This window comes from Urocitellus parryii, chromosome 13 (genome assembly GCF_045843805.1).
Source record: "Urocitellus parryii isolate mUroPar1 chromosome 13, mUroPar1.hap1, whole genome shotgun sequence".
Taxonomy (NCBI): Eukaryota; Metazoa; Chordata; class Mammalia; order Rodentia; family Sciuridae; genus Urocitellus; species Urocitellus parryii.
The window spans coordinates 20,941,237-20,968,701 of NC_135543.1; the positions used below are offsets into that span (position 1 = coordinate 20,941,237).

Sequence of the window (27,465 nt, forward strand, 5' to 3'; positions counted from 1 at the left end):
TTAAAAAACCATGACTCAGGTGGTCACAAGAGTAGAAAAGTACATACAACTTACTGGGCAAAAGAACGGGAAATGCAAAAGTAGGATATTTAAAAAGGATAATTTGGAAAAAAAGCAATCATTGTAATTCCTTTATTCATATGAGCCTGCACATGCAATTGTATATTAATGTGCCCCTCATTTTGAAATCAGTTGGGTTTACTTATAACTTTTATTCACAGAAAATCAAAAAATTACTAGAATCCCTTTGCTACAAAGGATAAAGGGATTCTCTTTGAGAGCCTTGACATTCTGGTAAATAAGGAGATTCAAACAATAAGAACATCAATCTTCCTGCAAGCCTAAGATGAAAGTCAAAGCTCAGAAATACAACAGATGTTTAACATAGTATATGCATTCTATGGAAGTTTTGCAGCAAGATAAAAGTTATAAATTTTCAGAAGTAGGAGCTGCCAATGTTTTTTATATAATATTTAAGATATCACAAGTCATATCATCAGAAATAGTTTGCTCATGGTTAAACTCTCAGTTTATTTTAATATCACAAAGACTATTCTGCTTTTAGTATGTTAGGTTTCATAGCATTTTTTCAATATTCCATTAATACAGAGGTTTATGCAAACACTGTTTGTTTCCTTCAATATTTCTCCCTGCTCCAAAAGGAAGCTCTGAAACCCAATACTAATTGGATGAGCTGTAAACTAGCAGAACTCTTAACTACTTAAGATACTTGGAATGCACATCATGAAGTTTAGAATCTTTATTCAAATTAAAACCTTTTCCTTGCTCATGCTCTTTCACAAAGCAAAGAAAAAATACAAGGAGAATATCCACCCTTACTTCTGCAGGACCTAAAGCAGTAGAATTTCATACATTCCCTTTGCTTTAAAGAGGACCATTTACTTCACAGATGACAAAGGTAGGATTCAGAGGTTAAAAATCAAATCCTTACTTGGCATAACAGAGAGACTAGATCTCAGGATCCTCTGACCTGAGATATCTTTTATAAACACAGCATCTGCTATTCTCCTTTATACTATGTGGATGCAAATGCATGTCTACTTATTTTCATGAAGGTAAACTACTGGATTTCCAAGGGCAGTGCCTTCAAATTGTCTTTTTCACTCCAGGCAATTTAATTCAGCTTTAGCAGACAATGTAATTTGTAGTTCAGATCATTTAGCATTTTGTCATCAAATGGTCATGAAGTTGAAAGTCATTTCATCTTATCTGCCTTTACCATCAATATCTAATCCTTCTACTCACTTTCAAATTGCTTTGCTTCACCTGAAATCATCATTAGCATTGAAACTGAGGAAATGAATTCAAATTCTGGCTCTCACCTTTAGGATTGTATTCTGATCAACCTGACAATCATTTCTGTGTACATTATATGTAAGAGTTTGGATGAAGGTCCTAAGAAAAATGACAGGAGACCTTGGAACAGGTATTCCACCTCTGTATCAGTAATGGTAATTACAGTTACTTCTCAGGTAGATGTGAATTTACTTGGTAATGTCCTCTCTGAACTATAAATGGTGGCAAAATGCAAAGCATCAATTTTATTCATTTCACCTAAGCTAATTTTTAAAAAAACACTTTGATTTCCAAGATAATTTACAAATCACAACAAAATCTATGGCAGTAGTATACTGCCAGTAGTATATACAGTGCCATGTGCCTCAACATTTACTTTTGTTTTACACTTCCTTCTGCTCATCTCTAATTTCCTTGTGGGAATCCAAAGTCTTGGGCATTAGTGGTGCCGAAAGCAACAGATGTCAGCCCCCTGGCTTTCTGCCTTCCTGTGGAGAGATGGCCAGCAGGTTGGACAGGTGAGGTTAAGACAGATGGCAGCTATTCCAGAGTTGTCTGGCTAGTTGCTACTCTGGCTGCAACTTCTTTCTTCCATCTAGTGCCAACACAAAGGAATAAAACATTTACTCAGATACTAATTTGAATGACTCAACCTACTTGCTCTAATTTTTCCTTGGGGATATTTAATATTTAGAATTGATCTAGAAGACATTTTATAGGGGAAAATTCAATATAAGAACAACTGTTAACATAACTAAAGAGCAAAATAAAATCCTGTATTTCTCTGAACTTTTCAAACCTGGCTCTTAGCTCAATTGTTGACCCTGGGCAGCCTGCTTAGCCTTTTAAGTCTCAGCTTTCTTGTCTACAAAAGAGGCATCAGTCACTTGGATTACTCATAAAGCCTCCAGAAATCATTTCCTGCTCTTTGAGACAGTTAACAGAGCTGTCTCATTTATTTCCCAGGACACCATACTAGAGGAAATCAGTATTTCCTCTAATAGACACCACGTAGGCTGCAGAATCACAAATATTAGTGATATCTAGGACAAATTTCTCTTAATTACACTTTAACAAGTGATAATTACAAGAGCCAGACCAAATCAAATCAAATTTAATTTTTTAAAAAAAACAATTCAGTTACAGGACGGCAACATTTCAAGGAGATATCTATAAAAAGATCCAGATGGATTTCTACATGAGATAAAATTTATGAAACAGGATGGGGTGTAATTTCCCACTCTAGAATTGATTGGAGGTATTGGCTCCAATAACACCAGATCAACACATCTCTCCTCCTTAGCAGTACCAATGATTTATTCTCTTTGACTGGTCTTAAAAATGACCAATTTCTGTCACCTGCTAAAGGATGTCTGATCTCCTATGACCTCTGCCTGTGACTGATTTTAGCAGAATGGAAAACTCTTATGGTAACTCTGATGAACAACCCCGATGGTAGCCTATGAGCAGCTCAGGGAAGGCAATTGTATTAAAGTATTATAGTAATTTATTGGCAGTTTTGTGTGATAACATATTTACTAAAATAAGGCATGCCAGAAATATCAGGTTACAGCAGGAATACATGATTTCCCAACCGCCAAGATATATAAATCAAACGCCTTTTCTCTTCACTGTTGCCACCTCCACCTCTGCCTTGTCCTTAATCCATGGACAAATTGAAGCACATGCCACAATTTGCAGGGGGAAAATCAAACTCAATTTCTCAGTACAATGAAGTGAGTTTTGGTCTTGTCATATCCACTGACATATTGATCCCTCAAAGGCTGAAAAGATCAGAATACTTTGTTTTTTTTTTTTTTACTTTTATAGATATATATGTGCAGAAATGTAATGTGTACATGGAGGACAATATAAGACTTATTTAGATTTACAAAGACACAAGAGCTCCAGGAAGCTAATATTATAAAAGAGTATAGTAAGAGAAGTCACTATTTAAGAGGTTCTGTTTTTTTTTCCCCTTTAGAATTACAGCTCCAGAAGACAAATGACTGCCTAATCCAAGTTCATTTAAAGTGCAGCTGATCATTTCACAGCTAAAAGGAATTTGTACTAGCGAAGGCATGCGTGTGTGCACACACACATTCTAACGTGGCCCCTTGTATAATTTATGTCTGACCTATGATACAATAGACCCAACACTCCATCTAACATTTTCTATTTAACCTGAAAGAGGATTAGGGCAAATCACTTAAATGTCCAAATCTGTGGTTTGCAAAGTATAGCAATCACAACCTTCGTGAAACGTGTGAAGATTGCACAGTAATTCGCATCTATAGATAAAGCATTAAGAAACAGACCAACTTTATCGCGAGCTGAGGATGAAATTGTCAGAAACACTGTAAATACCCTAGAGTCAGTCCAGTAAGCTAAATTTATGGTTCAGCAGATGGAAGGCAAAGGAATGAATCTCTTTGCAGGTAGGCAGAATTCTAGTCATTATGACAAAAGAATGACTTTGTAATTGCCACCTCCTATAGTGACACTGCAAGATGCTTTGCAACCCCGGGAACTTGCAGAGCAGGTGTTGCTCATGCCTCCTAAAAGGTTGCTGCAGGCAGCTCTGTGAACCTCAGTGGGAATCAGGTTGACACCAGACCCTTAACACCAACAGGGAAGAACCACACCCAGGAATTTAAGGAAGAACTTCATTGATCCTAATCTCAAAGCTTTCAAAGCACAAGGAACTTCTCATTTAGCCTGATCTTTAAAAATTAGAGCCATGCCTCACATTACCATATTCTAAAGTAATTACTTGCAGTAAGTAAAGATAAATTCATTACTAATTACGCAGTCCTTTATTGTGAAATCCAGAGTAAGATTATTTGAGGTATTTTCTTTTTTAAGCTGACAAGAGAATGACTTTACTTCATCCATCAGTTTGACTAAAGTAATGATTTTCTTAGAATTAAAATTTGTTGAAAGCTCTAAGTATTTCATCTTTTAGGCTAAGAAGCATGTAGTTAATGTCACCACTAATACATTTGTCAGTCTGTTAATTTTCTTTTTCTATTAGAATAAGTAAACATCAGCCCCTTTTAAAAGCATACTATTTACCATGTGTCAGGAGCAATGTAGGGAGACTTATTTGAAAATCATGAGGTAAGGCATTATGAAATGAACAGGATTCACAGGCAGACAATGAAAGAGAAACATAAAAGGGAAAAAGGCATTTAATAATTCCAAAGTGATTGTGCAGCCTGCTTCACTTTGAGTGGGGGAGGGTGGTATTTAAAGGGAAACTAAAAAAAAAAAAAATTAAACCAAAGTAAGATCTCAAGTCAAGTCGGAGATACGAGAAAATACAAAAAAAGAGATGCTTGTGTAAGAAATAGTTCAAATAAAAGCAAGAACAATAGTCACACAAAAGAAGGCTCATAAGTATACAGTGGAAATAAAAGAAAATGAGATTCTGCCCTCATGACATTAGATCACAGAATAGTTCTTCAGATATGCTTAGTATTTGAGGGAATAGATGCAGAAACAGTACACCTGACTCTGCTTCCTTTAAGGATATAAGCCATTTGTTTATGCTACCTTATGTCAAATTTTGTTTAGGGCATCTTAGGAATTATAGTAACTAGGAGAAAATAACATCTAGTAGAAAATGTCAGTCTTGTGTTCCATCTACCATGGGTGTTCTTTCTAAAATTAAAGTTTTTTTTTTTTTATCATTTTGCTATCATAGAAATCCAAGAGAATAAGATGATTTCTAAACCTTGTATTCTGAACTAACAGCACTGACACTATAAAATATTTCACTTAAAAGAGACTTCAGAATGCCATTTTCAGCTTTATTTTTCTCTCCATATAACACAGTTATTCAAAAACAACAATGGCAACAACTTTTCTTCTGTTATAATTTAATCTCCCATGTCCCACAAAGGCCCCTGTGTTAAAGGCTTGGTTCCCAGGGTGGAGAAATTGGGAGATGGTGCAACTTCTAAAGAGCAGGGGCCTAGTGGGGGGTCTTTAGTTCATGGGGGAATGCCCTCAAGGGGTCCCCAGTCCCTTTGTCACCTCTCCCTTTGGCTTCCTAACAAGGAAGTAAATGATTTTCTTCAACTTACCTTCCCTCTGTGAGGTGTTACATCGCCAGAGGCCCAAGCCATCATGGCCTAGAATTCCAAAATCAAATCGTGAAGCCAAAATAAACTTTTTTATAAACGGGCTACCTCAAGTGTTTGTTATAGTGGTGGAAAGCTGACTAACACAACCTCCAAGAAGAGAGAACAGGTAAAGGGCTACAGCACTGGAGTATTTTGATGTTATAAAATCAGTCATCATGAGCAGAGTATGGATAAACTTTCCTCATGAAAACGTGAGTGTGGAAGGCTTGTGAGTTACGGTTTTATTTCTTCACTCATAACTCTAATAGATGTTTCTCTTTTTGTTATTTTTATTAATTTTGAAATGATTTAGTATTTTTTGTTTCTATCATGAAATAAATTGGACATAAACTGAGAGACACAAACGAGTTCCTAAAATTTGAGAACCCAGACTTTCTGAAGTCACAAAGAGTGGGAAGATGTATTACTTACCAGCTTTGTGGCCTCAAATAAGCTACTTAAATTTTCTGTTTTTCAGTTTCCTTACTCGTAAAATGGGGTTAAGACTAGCAACTACCTTGCAAAGTTGTTTTGAGGATCAAACTGGTTGTTATGAGCCTTCAAAAGCATGCCTATTATATAAGCATTTTCAATCGAGATTTATTAAAGGTTAGTTCTTATTAAGTTGCAATTGACTTGCCACCTACCCTAGATACCAACCTGTCTCATTCAAGTTCTTCGTCCTTAGTCAGTATTACAGGTGGAAATGAATGCTGCCAGAAATCATCAGGCAGAATGCTCTTGGTACAGAAATTTCAGTAAATGAATTTTCTTGCTTTGAAATGTTTTAATTACCAAAGATCTTAAGAATTTGGGGGCAGTATAAAATATCAGATCCTCCCCACAATGTGTATGGGGACTATGTATGTCAGCCGGTGGAGAAAAGGGCTTAGGCAATATAGATTTGCTTTAAGTTCTAGTCTTGTTGGGTTAGAAGGGGTATCTGCTAACATGACCTGCACTGAGCCTGTAATTCAGGGAAGACCTTGTCCTGCAGGGGGCATTCCAAGAAATGGAACATTACATGACTCTGGACTCCACCCTGCTTCCTAGGGGCTGGTAGAAGAGGATCCCTTCTACCCACCATGTAAATTTTGAGAACATCAGAGGGGATGTACAAAAATCCATTAAAGTGATGCCAGAGGCAAGATGTATTCTTAATATTAATGTAAAGACAATATAGTTCACTGACAATCTTATTTTTCTATATTTATAGTCATCATGAAACTGTGTACTAACCCAAGGGCAGAATCACTCTAGGCATGGATCTGAATAGCAGAAATTTATTCATATATGTATTTGCACAATGTAGGTTGGCCTAGTCCAACTGCTAATTTCCTATCTTGTGCCCAAAATACTGTGGGGTTGTTTTGAATTATTCTAATGTTCCAAATGTTTTAAAGCCCTACATATTTCTTTACTTGTATGTATCTACTTATCTATTGACCTATATTGTTGATTCTACCTGTAGAGTATTATCTCTTCGTCTTCCTTTTTTATGTGTTTTCTTATGTCAGTTTCTATTTCTATCCCTGTCTCTGTTTCCCTCAATTCCTTCATAAAACAAAATGAAACTTTGGTTCAGCCCAGTTGGATGACAGTTGGGTAATAAACATAACAAGGTAATTGGGAATCTGGGGTTTCCGCCCTCCTACCTGCCATTCAACTTTCCTAGAAAGAGCATCACATATATTATTTCCTATCTATGGAAATCTTGGTTTCCTTATTTCTAGAATTAGAAAGTTAGACCCAGCACTGGTTCTGACACTCCTTTCTCATTCCAGTCCTCTGAAATAAGTTAGAAACTCTGAGAAATGAAGAATGATGAAATTAAATTTCTCAAAGAAGTAGTTTGGCAGATTCTCATATCTTTAGCTTTAGTTTGGGGTCTACCTTAAGATCTTAGGAACCTTACAGAACAACGAAGAGGCAAGGACTCAGGAATTGATCCATTATTTTCTAGAGGGTTTATCCACAGTACACATTAACAGAGATGGCCTGGCATATGGTATTCATGGACAACTTTCCAAATTAATGAGAACCCCCCACAACTAGTCAGTTGCTTGTAATGCAGATAATTAAGAACTGCACTGAAAACATCAATAACCATTCTGAGCACGCTGGGCATGTAATCAATACTGAAAATAAATATCATAACCAGACCTTCTCCTGCTCTCTCATGCACTTAAGGGGAGGCATCAGTGATAATCATTTTAATGTGAGCAGACAGGTACTTTACCTGGCTGAGACAAAAGTGGTGTGTAAGGGACTTTCGGTTCTATTGCACTCATTGGTGGAGGTAGCAAAGGGTTAGCAAAGCTGCGGAGTGGATGGGTTGGTCGAACACAGGCTGTGGGGATGGTTCTGCTTGGTGCTTCCTCACTGCTGGGATGCTCAGGCTGAGCTGGGGGCAGCATGGGTGCTTGTTGTGTGGCCGGTCCTTCACTCACTGCTGCAATGGAGACAAGAAATCCAGTCATGATTCCAGATAGTTTGTTATCCATAAGAATCCTAAGTCAGTTCAACAATAAATGCAGGGTCTGGCCCCCCGTTTCTTGAAATTATGATCATTTTCATTCTTCTACCTTCATATATTTATAGCATATTTTTAGCCCTTCCCCTTTAAACAGTTGCAATAGGTCCAGCAGGACAGGGATCTATCTTTCAGGAAGAGTAGTAAAATATATTCAGCACTGACTATATTGCCTGAACTGTCTGGGCCCTGTAATCATAAGTGATGAAGCGAGAAAAAAGAGTTATTTCTCCTTTCATAAGTAGCAATGTCAGTGAAATGCAATGTACCAAACCCGGTTACAGCTGCATTATTATCTACCAGCCAATATGCCAATTTTTCTGTGATTTAAACATGCCATGTCAACTGTCAAACAAATCAGAGTTACAGGGTGCTCAGAGGCATTGCTAATAAAATGATTCAAATAATAACCACTATCATTATCTTCCATAACAAAATAGAGACACATCTAGCTAAAAGTTCTATGAGAGACAACTCTGCCGGAACAAGTTGACTGAATGCAGAATTACGGTTTTCCCTTTTTGGTAGCAAACCTTGTAATATCAAGGCAGATAACTATAGTTGAAGAGGTTCCACATAGTCATCTGTGAAAGCCTATGGGCATTTGGACAGCTTTGTGTATGAAAATACACCTTAGCTTCAGGGAACATAGTTGAATAAGACTAAAATATTTCCAAGGCAATTTCTCTTTTGAAGGACAATGTGACTCAACTTTATTCATTTAGATTCAAAATCACCAGATCCAGGTTAAACCACAAATAAAAAGGAACTGCCTAACAGCTTTAAGTGTTAACCACCTACAAGTATTTCAGATGATTTATATCTTAATAAAGTTTTGTTGGGTAAATTGAAAAAATAAAGCCATTGATAGAATATTTCACTTTTCAAAAAACAATTTTTAAACAGGAACTATTTCAAGATAATGAATTTCAGAGAGATAATTTTGAGTCTCTCCAGGAGGCTCAAGAAGGTTAGTGAAGGGCAAAGGAGATAGAAAGAAAATCAGATAAAGCCGAAGGGAGTAGAGATGAAAGATACAAAAGATCAAGACATGCTATTAAAGATATGCAGAAATGTGTCTTCTGAGGCATTCATTCTCATTCTTCTATATTGGGAAGGGGTCAGAGGTCCTTTGGGTCATGGAGTGGCCTCCGGGCTTAAACTCATTCAAAGATGGAAGTGGGATGATGTAGGGCTGAAAGGACAGGATGTAGCCCTATAGCAACCAGGGCCAAAAATAGGCAGAGCCTTCATAAAACATTTCTTCAAACAGGGGAAATCAAGAACTGCTAAGAATACTCCAGATAGGTGTGATAGGGAGATAAGTTGCTTGTAAGATGGTAAAGGAGAGGAACACTTTGGGGTTGGCTTTCAATCAGTGATATATAGTGAGATAATTGCAAGCATAGGTTTAGAGACAAATTCTATATAGGCTTTACTATGGACTCACATTTCCTCTAAATGAGAGAATGATGAGTGGCCAATTATCCAAATAAAGACTTGATTATTGAGCCAATTCCCATCATGGGCATCTTTGTGTCACTGGCCTGAGAATGGTGGCTGAGGACTGCACTCATTCTTGTCCTCTTAAGAAGGTCCACTTTGATGTGGGTCTCTTTATTTGCACTTCATTCATGCTTCAGATCCCAAAGGATAGTCATAAACTGTTAGATGGAAGTAATTGCTTAGGAGGGAAAAATAGCCTGTCTCAGGAAGGGCTCTGGAGATAATCCTTGGGATGGAAAAAATTATTTATTACAAGAAGTTTATAATCTCACAGGGAAAATTTGGGGGAACTTAAAATGCTTTGGCTTCTACTCAGCTGAAGGTCTCTTATCCTTCGTGAATTGTGAGCCTCACGTATACGGTTCTTGAGGCTGCCATTCTCCGTCGATCCCTTTTTGCCCCCAGCTATCTGATTCTTCTTAAAGAGTCCATATCATCAAATTAAAAATATCTGTCCAGGGTAAGAAATTTCACAATTTTCTTTAGAAATCTGCTTTAGGTGATTCTTCATATTGAAGAGGAATTGCAATTAAGCCTCATTGTATTTCAGAAATTCTTTTGTATTAAACAATAATATATTTCTTTCTTGCTTGTTTCCTTCATATTTTCCTTTTCTATTTATTCTACACTTTCAAAATGAAAGAGATCCATATTAAAATGTTATTTAATTGCAAGTTTAAAGAAATGTACATGCATCTTTTTTTAGTCCTCTGACACTGAGTCTTCTACTTTAATAAAATACTTAATATGTCATGTGAACATATGCATTTTGACAGTATCACTGAAATTCTTTGGGACACTTGCAGTCCTACTCTTTCATGGTATTGCTCTTCATCAGTGTCTCTAAAACCAAACCTTCTCTGCATGCCCAGACTTGCATCTTCAGGTTTTTCTGCTGATCATGATGCTTCCCCCCTGGGATAACCATGATGTGGACTTTAATGTAGATGTATCAACTCACAGGTGAAATCTATAAAAGAAAAGTGCCTAAAGCCCTGGGTAGAATGGGAGGGAACATTCTGGGGACTGAATAAATTGCCAATCTAGAAGAGACTATTTTGTTTTGTTCAAAATCTACAATGGATAAGGGTTTCCAAAGATTATTCATCATTCTTATATTTGAAGTGGAGCAAAAGAAATGCTTTTCAAAACTGGCTGACAATTAAAGCAGTAAAAACCCTAAAACAAACACAATAGCAACTGCTCTGCCATAGAAATGCTTTCATTTCAAATGTGACCATTTGGCCAGTTTAAGCATCAGCTCCAGGACACCTACATGAGACAAATTGGCTCTGTGACATGGCATTTAGCTGTGCTTACAGCTCTGAAAGCAAAGGAAAGCTTCTTTTGCCCACAAAGTACAGCTTCCCTGCAAATACAGAGTATAGAGTGAGAATGAAATAGGTGCTGGCAAGGCACTCATTTTCAAATGATGAAATAGTAGGAAATCACTGTACAAATAGCATACAATTACATAGCAGAGTCAAATCTCAAGGCACTTTATAATAATTAATGTCAACACATAAATAATTGCTACAGAATAACTGGCAAAAATGTTGCAAAAATGGAAATGAGGGTTTTTCTTCTGTCTAAAATTTGCAGTATTTGATAGAAACACAGCATACTAATAACTCTCTGCAAAGACTGTAATTTATGACTACCTCTAGGATCTCAATTCACTCTTGAATCTCAGAACAGGATCATGTAATATTCCTGAGTGATCCCAGTTCCTTATAGAGTAGATTTTAGAACACCCAAGAGAATTTTCCATAAACCCCATTGCATTCCTAATTTTTTTCTAGATCAAATTCTGTTTATTAGTTGACTTGCAATTTGGTAGAGAAGCAGAGCTCATAAAAAAATAGCACGGATAAAATTGTCGAGCCCTCTAAGAGAACTTGAGGGAAGAGGGGAAGTCACTTAAACTTCAGTATTGCAACTTGATTCAAAGATGAGAAAAATGGGGTTACCAGTTCTGTAATGACTGGCACAAATAGAACCCCATGACTATTACGTATTTTATAGGTTCTTAAAGTACAGTGCTGCTCCCTGTTCCCTAGGGACAGCTCATTTGCCTTATTGAGGCTTAGATTCGAAGTGAAGGGAGAAAAAATATTTATCTATCACAACTGTATGAATCTCTGTGGATGGGTCAGCAGAAGTGTGTAATGCACATGTACTTGCTATATATTTCCTTACATTTGGAGAGAAATTCAATTTTATCTGTGATTTCAGAAAGCAGCAAGTTTTGGGATCAGGGCTTTAGTGATTCATCTCTTACCAAACTCTAAGGTCTTTCAGATAACTTTGGAGGAAGTAGTGTCTACACTTTGCAAAGCCATCTTTTTCTTTTTCTACGTGTGCCTTTCTCTGTTTCTCAAGGTGACTAATAAGACACTTCTACCCAGAGTCATGAAATGTTTTCTGCTTCAAAGAGAACAGAGATGCTTAGTGTTCTCCAATGCATTTAGAAACCAATACTGAGTGGCTGGAAGTTAACTGTTACTGACATTGATTTAGAAAATATTTTCTTGCCTAGAAAAGAAGGTAGTTATTCTTCCTTTCTTTTTTCTTTTCTAAGCAATCACTTGACATATATTAAATCCTGTTTCTCTGGCATTGCACATATTTTGTTTAAAAGATACTTGATGAATGACTGAATATATACTTTAAAAATCTTGGTGAGAAGTGTAATGTCCATTGTCCTGTGATTTTTAGATGAAGTTCAAAAAATTATCAAGCACTTCGTTTAGACTATTTTATTTTTCTTACTCATATATGTTTGTATGTTTTATATTTATATTATTTTATAATAGTTAAATAATTATCTTTATTTAACAATCCTTACTTGTAAAGCAATTACCAAAATGAAAAAGTCTATTACAGAGACAAAATATTTTAATTAACTTCTAGCAGACTTCAGTTTTAGAGGTGATTTAGGTTCATAGGAAAACTGAGCAGAAGATAGAAAGATTTCCCAGATAATCCCTGGATATGTAGCCTTCCCACTACCAAAATCACTGACTAGAAAAATACATGCAAATAAATATCTTTTAACCATGGACAAAACTCAAAAAGTTTTTACCAGCCCATTTCTTTTTCATTGAACTTTAACTTTCAGAATAATTTCCCCCATGATTTAATGAGACAGTTTTTTAAGTCGCACCAACTCAGACAAAAAAGGAAGAAGTAGATGAGCTATAGACCTTGGTAGGTAAATTTCCAGGAGGAAATTTTGGAAAGGGAAGAGCAGTGAGGAATATATCACGGACAAAATTAATCACCGTTATTGTTTGTACATGAGTCCTAAAGACTGATATGTTGAAGGATTAGTCCCCAGTGCAGCCAGGTTCAGAGGTGGACTTTTAGGAGGTGATTGGATGATGAGGGCTCTGACCCCACGAGTGGATTAATCCACTGATAGCTGAATGAACTCCTGGGAGGTGGTGGAAACTGTAGGCAGGGGGCATGGTTGAGGGAAGCAGGTCACTGAGGGCAAGTCTTGGAAAGCTCTCAGGGACCTACTTCCCCTATTGCTTCCTGGCTGCCATGAACTAGGAAGCTTCCCTCTGCACACCCTTTCTCCGTAAGGTTTTGCCTCATCTCAGGTCCAGAGCAATGAAGCCAGCAGACTGGAACCTCTGCAACCCTGGGCCAATATGAATCTTTCCTCCTTTAAATTGTTTATGAGAGGCATTTTGGTCACAGCATTGGAAATCCCACTAACACAATTACCAATACAAAAAGTAGTGAACTTTAGCTTGCAGTTGTCATGTCCAAGGGACAAGAGAAAGGCCATCCTACCCATTTTTCTTTTGATATGTCTTTAAAGTCACAGAATGTGGAAGAAAATTCAAAGAAAATACTAAACAATGATCCCTGAGGACTAACTAAAACTAAAAAGTTCTCTTGATACATGACATAGGAACTTACGTGGTCTGATTTTTTTTTTTTTTTACTAAAAACACACCTTTAGTTGTCTTTGGGATTTGGAAATTATGTACTGTTAGGCTTCCACATGTTTCTCATTTAATTTTACTCACTCTAGCATGGGGGGCTCTTTTCCCTCGAGCTTTTACACACAACTCTATTCTGCAGGTATGATGTGCAATGAGAAAAGAGAAAATGAATCTCATTCTCCCTTGGCAGATTTTTGATGCCTTTTAATTCTAACCTTGCTACATCTAGACGATTTATGATTTCTTATAGCTGCCCCTATTGGGTTGGAAAAAATATAGCTTACCTCACAAATACATTTTATTGCTGTTACTATCATATCTATTACAAAACATCCTCTCTCACATAAGCTGCTGAGTCACCTGTTCTTAACTAAGAGATGAAAGTCATAAAATCGATTTTAAAATGCTGTGCTCACGGGGGAAAAAAATGTCAAATGGCACAGAAGAAATCACTAGGGTGTATATAACAGCTAAAAAATCTCCCTCTATTCCTGCCTCTGCCCTCCTTCAGGAATATGAAATACTACTCCAAAACTCTTTCGTCTCCAATATTAAAAGCTGAGAATGTATTGCTTAAATGAGTAAAGAATGCCAAAGCATTCAACAAGTATTGATTCACTGGGAGTCAACTGAGACTTATTTCAATTTGACCAACAGATACTAAATCAGAATACATTGTAAGATATGACTTGATTATGAACCACTTACTTAATAGTACATACTAATTTAAAGGACCCACTACATCATTGTGTTATGAAAATACTTGGCCTTTGTTAGTGGGCTGTAGAAGAACTCCTAGGAAATCAGCCTAAAAGCACGTGAGTCAATGTGTTGTTCCAACCCAAAGGACAGCCTATTGGAAAGGAAAATTCTAGCAATAAGATCATAGGAAAATCTATCTTTCCAAGGCACAGGAAGGTTGGAATGCTCCACATTACACAAGTTATCTTGCTAGTATTCATTTTTTTTTTCATTATAAAGAAAGGAAAATGCATTACACTGACTTCTTCCCGCTCCAAAACCTCGGTCCACCGACAGCGTTGGGAACGGAACGGGCCGGAGAGTGAACTGTGGGTGGGGGTATCCACACGTGGGAGATGGGAGGATTCCAGGGTACTGGGCACTTTCTAGGGTTGGCACAGGGATGGCACTCACGACAGCTGCAAAACAAAGATATTCATTTTATTTCTTTTAATACCTGCATATCCACCTAGTGAGCATAAAGGGAAATGGCTGAATTTTAAGATCCTCAAATCCATATGCAACACTCTCTGTAACTTCATGGTGGTTCATCACTTACCTCTTCCATAAACCCCTTCTTATGTTAGAGATGATAGCTCACTTCTGAAGCATCTTACTCTGGAGCATTACGCTGGAGTTCTAAACTTTCCATGGTTCAGAGAAATGTTTAATCAAGAGACTACAGAGCCCCCTCAATGTTTTTACTATTTATTATTATTATTATTTTGCCTTCTTCTTTCTTCAAGCACAAAACATGGAATTAGAAGTGTTAAGTTGTTCACAGATTGAATGTACTATGTAGAGCTGAGGAAGGGCTGAGAACTTTCTATTTTTCCCTAAATAAACATACTGCCCCCTAGAGACGGTCTGGAAAGATGAAAGCAAGGTATATTCTCAATATTCATACCTGGGATTTATCTGTAAATAGAAAACCCTTCAAATGGCCAAATCAGTACAAAGGAGTAATATTATTTTAAAAGCCGCTAAATGTTTTCCAGGAATACCAATATCTTTAAGTTATGTTAGTTGAAATCCACAGATTAAAAACTTATCTATATATCTTCTAGATTTAGTCAGTTTTTTTCAATTCCATTATTCAGTAGCTATTCAATTATATCGGTATGAAGTATTTATTTAAACTGTAGTTAATTTTCATTTGAATTCATTTTATAAAATGTGTAGTATTCCATGTGTGTCATTAGAAAATAAACAAAGAAACAAAAACCGATCATCACATTATCTCCATTAAAGTTAAGCAAGCTACTGCAACAACAGGTTTTTGTTGTATGTTCCTAGGAAATTAATAAAGTTACTTTCTTAAATATATGATTTTTATTTAGCTATATTCTAATGCTAATCATTGGACTTTGGAATGTACACACAAGCCAATTTGCTAAAGGAAACCTTTTTTTCCTATAAATCATATATCTGATTTTAAAAATAGCTTCATAATTATAGATACAAATTACCTTATGCTATTGTAAATCAGTGAGGAACAACACATTGATTTTTTTTTTACATTTTATAACTTAAACAAGCAGATTAATTATATTAAGAATACAACACTTTAAATTGAAAGGGCTGCTTGTAGTAAACTAGTTTTAAAAAATGGCTTGTCATTTGCAGGAATATGGATGGAAATAGGGACCTTTGCATTCAGTGAAATAAATTGAACTTGGAAGGTGAAGAGACCTATGTTTTCTCTCATATTTGGAAGTTAGAGAGGAAAAAGGAAAAGACATGTGGAGGACAATCTCATGGAAATCAAAGGGAGATCAGTAGATGAAAGGCACCAAGGGATGGGAGGTGGGGGGCGATGGAGGGAGGGGCTGGGGAGCGATACTGGCAGAATTACATTGTTATATTTTGTGCACGTATGAATACAGAACAACAAATCCCACCACTGTGTAAAACTAGAATGCACCAATAATGATGTGGAACAATAAAACAAAACAAACAAAAAAAATTAAAAAAAAGGTATTCCAGAATTTATTTTCCAGTGTATGTATAATATTTCTTGAAATGCATATGAACATACCTATTTGAATTGGAAAACGAAAGTTAGCTTTTTTCAGATAAAGAGGTTTGATTGCCTGGCATGAAAATGAGAAGTGAATTTACAGCATAGATCAAATTAAGGGTATTTTCCATAAATTGATTTAAAATACATAAATCATTTAATAAGATGGAAACATTTTACTAAATGTTGCCTTAGTAAAGGTACATTACAACTTATATTCCATTTTTTCCTAATACTGTCTCCATATATTATAGAAGCCTGCAGTTATATGTTATAATTACTTGGTAAGTCTAGGCACAGCTTTATGTGGCTGTACCTCCTAGAAAATGAGAATGTGCAAACCTGAATGAATACCATATTATTTCTCAGTGATTTAATCTATAACTTATACTTTCAGCATAATTGAAGGAGGTCCTCATCTAGCTGTGAGTTGAAAGATTAATATCAATGATTCTGAGTGAGAGTTCAAAGAAGGTTTTTGTCATGCAATTTAGGTGTCAAAATCATTGCAGTAAAAAAATCTCATTGTTAGAACATTTACCATACATATATACAAACAAAGTTCTTCAGTTTTAGATCAATAAAAATATTGAAGTAGAATTTATGAAATAAGTTGTATCTATACATGAATATATACAATTAATGTACAAAAAGACCCTTTCATGTCATTAAATGATGAAAGTCCAATAAAATTTTACTTTATATACAACAGTACAGAAACACTACTTGTAATGTTAACTCAAACCATAAAAAAATAATAGAAAAGACATGGTCACTGGAAATAAAAACATAAAGTTTCAGTTCATAAAAATTTCATGCTGCAAAGAAGATAGATGATCGATATTAGGTACTCAATCATAAAAATGGATCATGTTTGTATATTAATTTATGAGGAGAGTCAAGTGTGGATAATAGTTCAAGGAGAAATATGAGTGATGTGAACCTTTCTCTTTTTTAAAAAAAAAGCTTCCTCATGTGATAACTAAAGGCATGATAATTAATAGCCAATTACTATCATATTTTGGGTTTTTTTCAATTTATTAAAACAATGGTATATCAGAAAAATGTCACCTCTCAGAAACTTAACTTAAAACAAAATATATTAAATGTTGAATTGTGAGGGTTTAGGTTTTTTAAATTAGTTTAGGACAGACTTAAGTGGAAACTTGAAAATAAATGACACAGAGCACAATGCCTCAATAAAGACATTGTATAAAGAGTAAATTATGAACACACATACACATGCATGGCTCCAGAAAAGGGAAATTTTTTTTTAAATGGCAAGGAAATTTTAAAAGGAATCAAGAGTCAGATACCAGCCCAAAGGATTTTCAATTCCTTCAAGAAAGAGGTTTTAATTTGGTTGAGTTCATGTCTCATGATACACTGCTAGAAATACTTCATTTTTCAAGTGAGCTAACAGAAGGGATTATCAGCTAACAGGAGTCACATCTGGAAATCTGACTTTTTAACCCACTGGAGTTTTTAAGTGGTTTGATATATTAGTTAGTGTTCCAAGGTATATAGTCATTATAGTAATAATAATAATAATAATAATAATAATAATGGACTTGAACACATTTATAAATAAAATCAAATATGAGTATAAAAATGTATGTTTATAAAACCCAAATTTCCAAACTCTGAGGCATTTAATTTCATCATTTCACCCATCTTACTGATCAAACAAGATCATGAACAACCATGAGGACTGATGGTCAAGTTGCGAAGCATAACCTTATTGACAGTTTCTACTCATAAAATAAATGTGGCAATAATCATCACCCTTAGATAGAGATGGTGCCTGACCCACAGGTTATGCATATTTCTTTCTCAATATCATTGTGTTATTATAGTGTAAGTAATAATATTAAAAGCCAATATTTCAGACTATTTACAAAAAGTTTCATTTCATTATCAATATTATTATATTGCTATAATAAAAACAATAATATTTTGAACCAATGTGTTATACTATGTTTAGCAAAAGGTTTTCATCAGTATCTTCTAGTATGAAGCCAAATAAATTTGGATGGAAAAACATAAAAAGAACTTGGCAAGCCATAGAATCTGCAAGTTAGAGAATGGAGAGAACCCAAGAGACTAAACTTATACTCCAGTTCCAACTCTTTCATTACTGAAGAAAGAAATTTCACTTTTCAATAATTTCCCATTTTGGCTGCTGACCTGGGCATAAAAGGGTTTGCAAATAATAGAAGTCCCTTGAAAAAGAATAATCTATTGTGTTTGTGTATCTCAAAAACTCTCATTATTTTATTTCCTGACATGGAGTGGAATAACCCTTGCTTTTGACCGTATTCTGAATGATTATTCATTTCTGCAGGAGTGTTAAAGTCCACATTTCTATAGAATAATAGTTGTTGAAAAAAATAATCATCCTAAAAAAAGTTGAATACAGTACTATTAATTAAAGTATCTTTTGTTATTTTCCCCTGAGATATCAGTTTTGAGAACCAGAAATACACACACACACACACACACAAACACAAACACTACCATTAAAGCATTCACTGGGCTGTTATGTTTATGTAAAATAGCTTGCAGAGCGATATCATCAAGCATTTTCAATAAATCTCTGCTCTGTGGCCAGACATGACAAGAAATCTCTTCTGACACAGTTTGCTGACAATTGAATTTATATCTGACACTGATGCAAAAAGATTTTTCAAGTAGAAATTCCCTCACCAATTTATTTAGCTCCCTGAGCCGGGCACTGTGGTATTGGAGAACTTTTACAACAATCTTTAAAATGTTAGTACTACATGTGACCTACAGGAAATCTAAAGTGAAGACATTTTTAATGCTACGAATTTTAAGAACTAAAATCTTTCCTAGACGTTTCTCAGTGTGGAACTTGACAGAATTGAGAGGTTTGTGGAGGAGGGAGGGGAACACATATAATGATAAAGATAATTACGTTGAAGTGAAGAGTTCAAGTGAAATGATTTCTCTGTCGGCTTCTCTTTACCCTATCTTTTCTGCAACCACCTATATATAAGTTGAGACATTTGGAAATTTAGTGTTGATTGCCCTTGAGATATATTCACATCCCCTCCATATTTTCAGGTGTTCTTTGACTAGCAAGTCTCACAGGATAATATTCAACAGTATCCACAAACTTGATGTAGGGCCTCTTTGGGGAAAGTACTAAGATTAACAAATACACTCTCTGTAGTTGTCTTTCACATGGTGAGAAAAACTGAAGTGCTCAAGTCAAACTGCCTGGGTATGTTACCTTATTCTGCCACCTGCTCCTGAGTAAGTGTCACTGGCAGTATCAAGGCAGGTCCCAAGGACATCTACTTTCCTGTGGGACTCCTCTGCACATTTTACAGTGTGACCTGATCGCTCATAGAATATGGCAGGAGGGATGGTGATCACTTCCACAATTGGGTTAGAAAAGATGACTTGCTCTCTCTCACTACCCACCTTTCAGATCACACTCTGGAAGGAGGCAGATGTCACATCTTCAGGAAATACTGGGAGAATCAGGAGGAGGCCCAAGTGGTAAAGAACTGAGGCCCATGACCAAGAGCCAGCAGGGAATCTCTGACTCAGAACTACCTGGGTTTCTGAATTATACCTGAGTTTCTGACCAAGCTGTTAGGAAAGTAAGTGAAAGTTGTTTTATATTGCTACCTTACAAGGGTGATTTGTTATGTAATAATAGATAACTATACATTGACTTGAGTAAATTACTCAAGCTATTTCTCAGTTTCCTAATCTGTAAAATGGAGAGGACCCAAGCACCAATTTTATTTATTTATTTATTTATTTATTTTTGTATGGGGGGATTGAACTCAGGGGTACTCAACTACTAAACCACATATCCAGCCCTATTTTTTATTTTATTTAGAGACAGGGTCTCACTGAATTACTGAGAGCCTTGCTAAGTTGCTGAGGCTGGCCTTGAACTCACGATCCTCCTGCCTCAGGCTTCCCAGCCTCTGGGATTCTGAGAACTAACCTTATGATTCAGTCATGAGTGAGGATCAAAAAGCTCATCCATAGTCCAGTGGCCAAGTGTCTAGTCAGGAGTTAGAACCCCATACACATTGACTCTTATTACTAATCTGCATGGCTCCAACATATCTAACCAAGAGTGGATTGAATACTATCTAGTTGGAAATGTTTTTTTTTAAAAAAAACATTTGAGAAAAAGAAGTGCAATATATTAAGACAGAGGCAAAGAATTCACCTTGAAATAAAATTTGAACTTGTTGGAATTATAAGATTTTTGAGACTGGAAAGTTAAGTTCTTCCCACAGGGGAGGAGAAGAACTGGAATAGTGATCATGACATAAAATCTGGGTTGAAATTCTTGTTTTGTCATCTATGAGTCCTTCATCTGTCAAGTCTACTGAGCCTGCTTCTAATGTGGTTTAGACACATATCACAAGATGAGGTATGATATGATGCTAACTGGCTCAGTGCCAGGCTCAGGGTGGCTATGAAGTTGTAGTAAGATCCAAAGCCATGCACTATTATAAGGGAGATTTAAGGATTCCCAAATCCCTCTACCTTTACCCCTTTTGTTGGCCATCTTGGCTGAGGTCTTTTGAGATAGGGCTACAAAGTTAAAAAATATGGAATAGTTGTGATTATCTGGGAATAAATTTTGACACCCTAAGTATCAGACCAAAGATGAGGCTGGAGGGAAGAAAAACCCTTATGTGGGTCCATAGGATTCCCTGAAGATGAGCTACAGGCATAATACTATTCCCTTCTAAGCAAACCAGTGACTTTGCCAAGACTTGGTGAACTCATTTGCCTTAATCATTTATAAGTTGCCCCAGATCCCCCCAAAACCTTGACCTCTATGGGAAAGGTCCTGGAATAAATGATAGTATATTTTGTTGTCAACATCTCCAAGACATTAGGAGTTGAAGAAGAACTGCTGACATAAACCTTAAAAAGAAAAGGATCTGTACTTCATTTGCTCTAGAAAATCTTCCTATAATTGAAGTCAGTGTTCTTTTTACATTTCATCATCTGAGGTTTGATATTTTCACTGACTCTTTGCCAGATCCCCTCGTGATTAGATCCCCTGTATCTTTGAGAAACAAGCCATCTTTTACCTTGTAAAATCTTACCTGAAAGCATAATTCTGTATTCCCTATAGGCACTTGTTTGAGCTTAAAAGTCAGATGGTGTTTGGTTGTCTGTTTTGCAGTGCTGGAGGTCTGACCCAGGGCCTCATGGATGCTAGGCAAGTGCTCCACCACTAAGTTCATGCCTAACCTCCAAAACCATCTCTTGGCTTTCCACACAATCCTACTAACTACCTGGTTTAGCAATCCAAGAGACTTTCAACTCAATTTTTTTTAACAAGTCATTTGGTTATAAAACTACCAAGAAACAAAGTCTGTGCTCTCATTTATTCACAACTTTTCTAAAGCTTATTCTTATATAAAGCCAAGACATTCACAAAATATAGCCCACTGCATACAGCATGGTGGGGCTGCAGAGGTCCTGCTTCTGGAGGCAATCATAATAAAGGAAGAATGAAGCATGCTGTTCAAGACTCAAAGAGTAAAATCTGATCTTCATGATATGCTCAAACTAGTATTTGGAATGATCTATTAGGTAATGATGATGTTTCTAATGCAAATTTAAATGAAGTTTGAAATCTCAGCTGCTTTCTCCTTCCTTCACATTCCAATCTGTTGAAAATCTGTATGCTATTGATGTTATGGTGCTAGAGCCACTGTTTGCATGTGTTTGCACCCACTGCTCCAAAGAAAGCATTCTCGTTTGATAAGTGAATCCACCAGAGCTACCGGGAGATGGAAGAGAATGCCTAGTTCTAGAAACCTATCAAGCTGTTCCCCTCTTCGGGTACTGGTCTTTCATATCCTGTATCCAAGAGTCAAACAAGGATTCTGAGTTGAAATCAAACATCTTAGAGCCTGGAATTATCTTCTCATAGGCCAGTGCCTCTCAGTATCCATCTGCACAGAAGCAGACCTTCTAGAACTGTAGTATGTTGGGCCAGCAGAATTTCATTTTTTAAAAAAAATCTACTTTTACTTATATAGCTTTATTTCACCACCAAACAGTTTCTCCAACTTGCTTATTTGTTTTCTGCAGCCCAGTTACTAAAGTAGATGGTTTTAACGGGAAGAAAATTCTCACAGTAAATGTTTTAGAGAATCTACAAACCCATAGCTGTAAGTTGGCCCAAAGCTATCACAAAGCCAAACTGCCTGACTTCCTTTGCCCCTGTCCCTTTATTGGATTCTTCAGACTGCCTTCTGCAGACTTCTGATTTTACACTATGTTTTTTTGTCTCAAGTATTTCTAGGGAAAGAGGAAAAAAATTGAAATTCAAGAGGATTCTGTCCATAAACCTCTCTTCTATTAAATTATTAGAGTTTTATACAGAGGTGATCTTACAGATGACCTGCATCCCCTACATCCTTATAAACTCCTGTGTCCCTTCTCTGCTCTAGCATCTATAGGAGTGAGAAAAGGTCACACAAATGGTCACAGTCCACTGTATCATAAAATTCTAGAAATATAATACAATTTGAATCTCTTTCTAGAAACTACTCTCAAACAGAGGAAGCTGCTCACCCAAGGTCACCTGTCTGAGGATAGTGGCCAACAAAGAGTACATGAGGCAGGGTCCAGAAGGCCAGCTCCAGCCTCGCCTCTGTTGGGACAACTCTAAAGGACAGCTTAGCAGAGGCCTCCATTACACCATGTCCATTGAATGTCATCCTCACCCCAATCCCACATGCCTCTCCCTCCCAGGCCTTGTTCTAGAAGTATTTGCTAATAAGTCCCCAGTCTTCTCATCTCTGTCTTAGAGTCTGATCACTGGAAAAGCCAGCATATGACCCTTATAACCCTTTAAAAGGTCAGGAAAAAGAGGACTTGATGCTTTAATATTTTGTAATTAATTTTATTATTGTAAGAAAGAGCATTTCAAATAATACTTTGGACACTATAACAATAGTCACCCTTCATTATCATTTTATAGGCAGGGGTCACCATGTTATGACTGGGGAGTCAATAGTTTGAGGTGCTCTCCAGCCCGTGCTGTCCACTGGGACATTTCTCATACGCATCTGGACACTTAGCTGTGTGGTGTCACATGGGCAGGAAATAGCATATGGCAACAATGATTGTGAACCATGAAATATAATCTCTGACAAATAAGTAGATTTTCCTCTCCCATGAAAATAAATACATTTTCCTTGTGGGATTTAAAAAAACAAAAGGAAAAAAAATAGCTTTGGATAGGTTATATTTTATCTGCTAAATAACATTTTATAGAGCATGGTAAGAAATGTCAACAAAGAGGGAGAAATTACTATAATGCACTAATAAAAAAGAAATACAAATAGCTTAAGAAATAATGATTCATAAATGGAACAGCATACATCTCTATATATATGGCTAGAAATCTTAAAAAATGCTATGGTTTTGGTTTACATATGACTCCATATAATAGTTGAGATCTTAGTGTATCTAAATGATTGTGTTTGGGTCCATAGGTAAATTTATCTACTATTCTGAATGAATTTATGGCTCTGCCAGGATACATATCTATATTTCTTAAACATTGTATGGTATCTAATGCCTTGGCAATCAGATTAGATGCAAAGAAACTATTTTATTTATCATAAGTTTAAGAATTTATTTAGAAATAAAATAAAGAGTAAGTATCCTTTCTAATTTTAATAGCATAGCTCATTTTGCTTGTTTCTGAATTTTATGTAAATTGAATCATAGAGTTCTCTTAAATTTCTGCCTGGCTACATAATATCTGTGAAATAATAATTTTTATTAATTATCATAAGTTTAAGAATTTATTTTAAAAAACAATGATGGCTATATGTTGAAGTAATTTTATTTTTTTGCAGATGGTTCCTACAACACACTGCATATAACAAAGAAAAATTCAACATGACAAAATTATTAAAAAATATATTCTATTGTCTCTTCATTTCTTATTAAAGTATAATATGCATATGAAAAATTGGGACTATGTCAAAGGTAGTGCTTAATGATTTTTCCAAAGTGAAATGCCTAGTATTCATCATCCAGAATAAGAAACAGAACATTATCAAAAGCTGCTCCATAGTCTATTCCAGTTATTAATCAAACCCTATCAAGAGTAAGGATGCTTTCTAATTTTAATAACATAGCTCATTTTGCTTGTTTCTGAATTTTATGTAAATTGAGTCATATAGGTCTCTTAAATTTCTGTCTGGCTACATAATATCTATGAAAGAAAGTCTCCATATTGTATTTTAACCTTTTAGTATATTCATTTTTATGAATGCATGGTATTCCATTATATAAATAAACTACAATGTATCTATCCATGTCAACAAAGATATGCTATAGAAAATAGATCACCTTCTGGAATATGTCTTTTGGTGAAAAGACTATGTATGTGAAGATAGTATATATTTATCCAAGAGTAGAATACATCTCTTTTTTTTTTTTTTAAGAGTGAGAGAGAGGCAGAGAGTGGGAGAGAGAGAGAGAATTTTAATATTTATTTTTTAGTATTTGGCGGACACAACATCTTAGTTTGTATGTGGTGCTGAGGATGGAACCGGGGCCGCACGCATGCTAGGCTACTGCTTGAGCCACATGCCCAGCCCCTAGAATACATCTCACAATAGATCAGAGCACATACTTAAACATTTTGTAAAACTATATGTTATGGCTCATGAATGAGAAAATATTGAACTATTCAGAGGTGAAATGTTTAGATTGTGAAAGCCATAACCTAATCAGTGAATTAATCCACTTGATGGATTAATAATTTGAATCCATTAATGGGTGGTAAGCATGTGGCTGGAGGAAGTAGTTCACTGGGGGTGTACCCTTGGAATTATATTATTCCTGGTTCTTGTCCTCAAGCCCTGTCTGTCTTCTGGTTGAATTGCTCACGAACTGAGCAATTTCCTCCACCTAGACCTTCTGTCATGATGTTCTGCCCAACTTGGGCCTATCACTGTGGAGTTGACCACCCAGAGATGGAACCTTTGAAATAGTGAGCCAAAATAAACATTTCTTCCTCTAAATTGCTCTTGCCAGTTTTGTTTTGGTCACTGCAATGAAAAGTTAACTAACACATTACATAACAGTTTAAAACCACGTATATTAATTATCTGTTTTTTTCAAAAATAATAACAATAATAAGAAAAATCTACTGCAGGCTATTTTAGGAGCCTCATTCATATAGAGTAAGATGCTGGAAATAAAGGAAGTTAATTATTTCAGACACAGAAAAACTCAGAGCTCAAGGAGATAATTTGAGGCTGCCCGGCAAGAGGACAGAAAGACACTGGGTTCGGGTTCAGATTTTGAGAACCTTAGTGTTAGTTTGTAAATTGGAGATGCTACCTGCTTTCAAAAAAAAAATTCAGAAAAAAGAAAACTCAGTAAAGAAGATAAAAGGGTGTGAATAATATAAGTCTTATATTAGTCTTTATCTCTGAAAAAGCAGTATACCATAGATGTTTAGAGGCTACTCAGGTTATCCTGTAGCAAGTTGTTTAAGTAGTCCAAGTTTGTGTTTCCCAAGTGTATAATCAGAATGATTTCACCACATGATGATATTATGAGAATTAATTAATAATGAGCAAGTTAATAATTTACCAAGTGATAAAGTGACTTTACCAAGTGACTTTTGATAATCAAAAGTCTTGATACTTGTCTGATTTCATTCCATCTCTTTCTATTTTTAAGATGTTTATTTTTTTGGGCTGGGGATGTGGCTCAAGCGGTAGCGCGCTCGCCTGGCATGCATGCTGCCCGGGTTCGATCCTCAGCACCAACAAAGATGTTGTGTCCGCTGAGAACTAAAAAATAATAAATATTAAAAAAAATTCTCTTTCTCTCTCTCTCTCTCTCTCTCTCTCTCTCTCTCTCTCTCTCTCTCTCCTCTTTCACTCTCTCTTTAAAAAAAAAGATGTTTATTTTTTCCTGTTTAATGAAAACAATTTTAATTATTCTCAGTATATCAGAAAATTTTGTTGGAAGATATTCTATCTATAACTTATTTGAAAAGGGCTTTGAAACACTGATATGTTACAAGCACCAGTAAAACATCCTTCAAATACATTTACTCATTCATTCATTCATCTGACAGATACTTAGCAAGCACTGATTTTGTGCTAGGCACTATGCTGTACAATATGTGAATATGAAGATGAATCAGATACATTACCTCCCTCTCATGAAGTAATTCACAACCCATTAGAGGAGAGAAAATTTGGACTTACATACCTAACCATGTAAGGTAGAATTATGTATTTTAAAAATGCCATAAAGGCAGTATAAAGCATTGCTATTCAAATATGAAAAGGGAAACCATCATCTCTAGGTGGACTAATCAGAAAAGAATTTGTAAGAGCATCAATATCTGTCCTGGTCTTTAAAAGACATATAAAAACGTGTTAGGTTGAGCTATCCATTGAGTCATTCCAGAATCTTCAGAGGGAAAAACTAGAGAAGAGCTGTGTATATTTGTAGACTGGCAATGAGTCTCGCTTGGAAAGCACTTGGGGTAGGCACAAGGGTCTTGCAATAAGAAACTAGGTGCTAATCTTACATACAGAATACTGTGTAGTTTTTATTTGTTTGTTTTTGTTTCTTCTTGGCATACAATGGGAGCCATCTGAAAAATTTATAGAGGACACTGCCATGCTTACCTTGTTTTAGGGTGAAATCTGTCAAACAGGATACATGGGATCTGGAAGATGCTAGAGACAGGGAGACTAGGTATGAGGCTATCTTTCTAGTCCAGGGCTGAGATCATAAAGAAGAGGACAAAATATGAGTGGAGCAGGAGGGTAGGCAGGGATTCAAAAGACACTGTGAAAGAAATATGAATGGGCTATGGGAATCTGCTAGAGGAGGGGGGAAAGAAAGGCCCCACTGTGATTCGGAAGCACATTGAGTTTTAAGAAGTCAGCTGGAGAAGATGGGCACGGTAGAACTTGGTTACAGAGGAAAGTGGTGAGTGAGGAGAAAAGAGTCAGCTAAGTGCAGCAGCCCCTCTCCAGGCAGCGGGAGTTATGAAGGGGAAAGGACAAGGGCTTCCTGCAGTGGCACCTTTGGGAGGATCATTATGGAGAGAAGGATTCTGTAGCCAGGCTTCTGAATCTGAATTCTGGCTTTACCACTGACCAGAGACGTGGATGAAAGCAAGTCACCTGCCCTCCCAACCTGCAGTTCCCTTATCAGTCCATCAGGCATAATAGACAGTACCGA

General features: G+C 36.2%; 1 protein-coding gene across 1 annotated transcript in view; it reads right to left on the reverse strand.

Annotated features, from left to right (window-relative positions):
* The window catches only part of Dcc (DCC netrin 1 receptor), a 1,056,042-nt gene that overhangs the window by 20,721 nt on the left and 1,007,856 nt on the right, over positions 1-27,465 (reverse strand). The window contains exons 26-27 of the mRNA XM_077792339.1: positions 14,441-14,602; positions 7,684-7,896 (exon numbers count right to left, since the gene is read on the reverse strand). Of these exons, the coding sequence (XP_077648465.1) occupies positions 7,684-7,896; positions 14,441-14,602 (375 nt within the window). The remainder of the gene's footprint in view (positions 1-7,683; positions 7,897-14,440; positions 14,603-27,465) is intronic.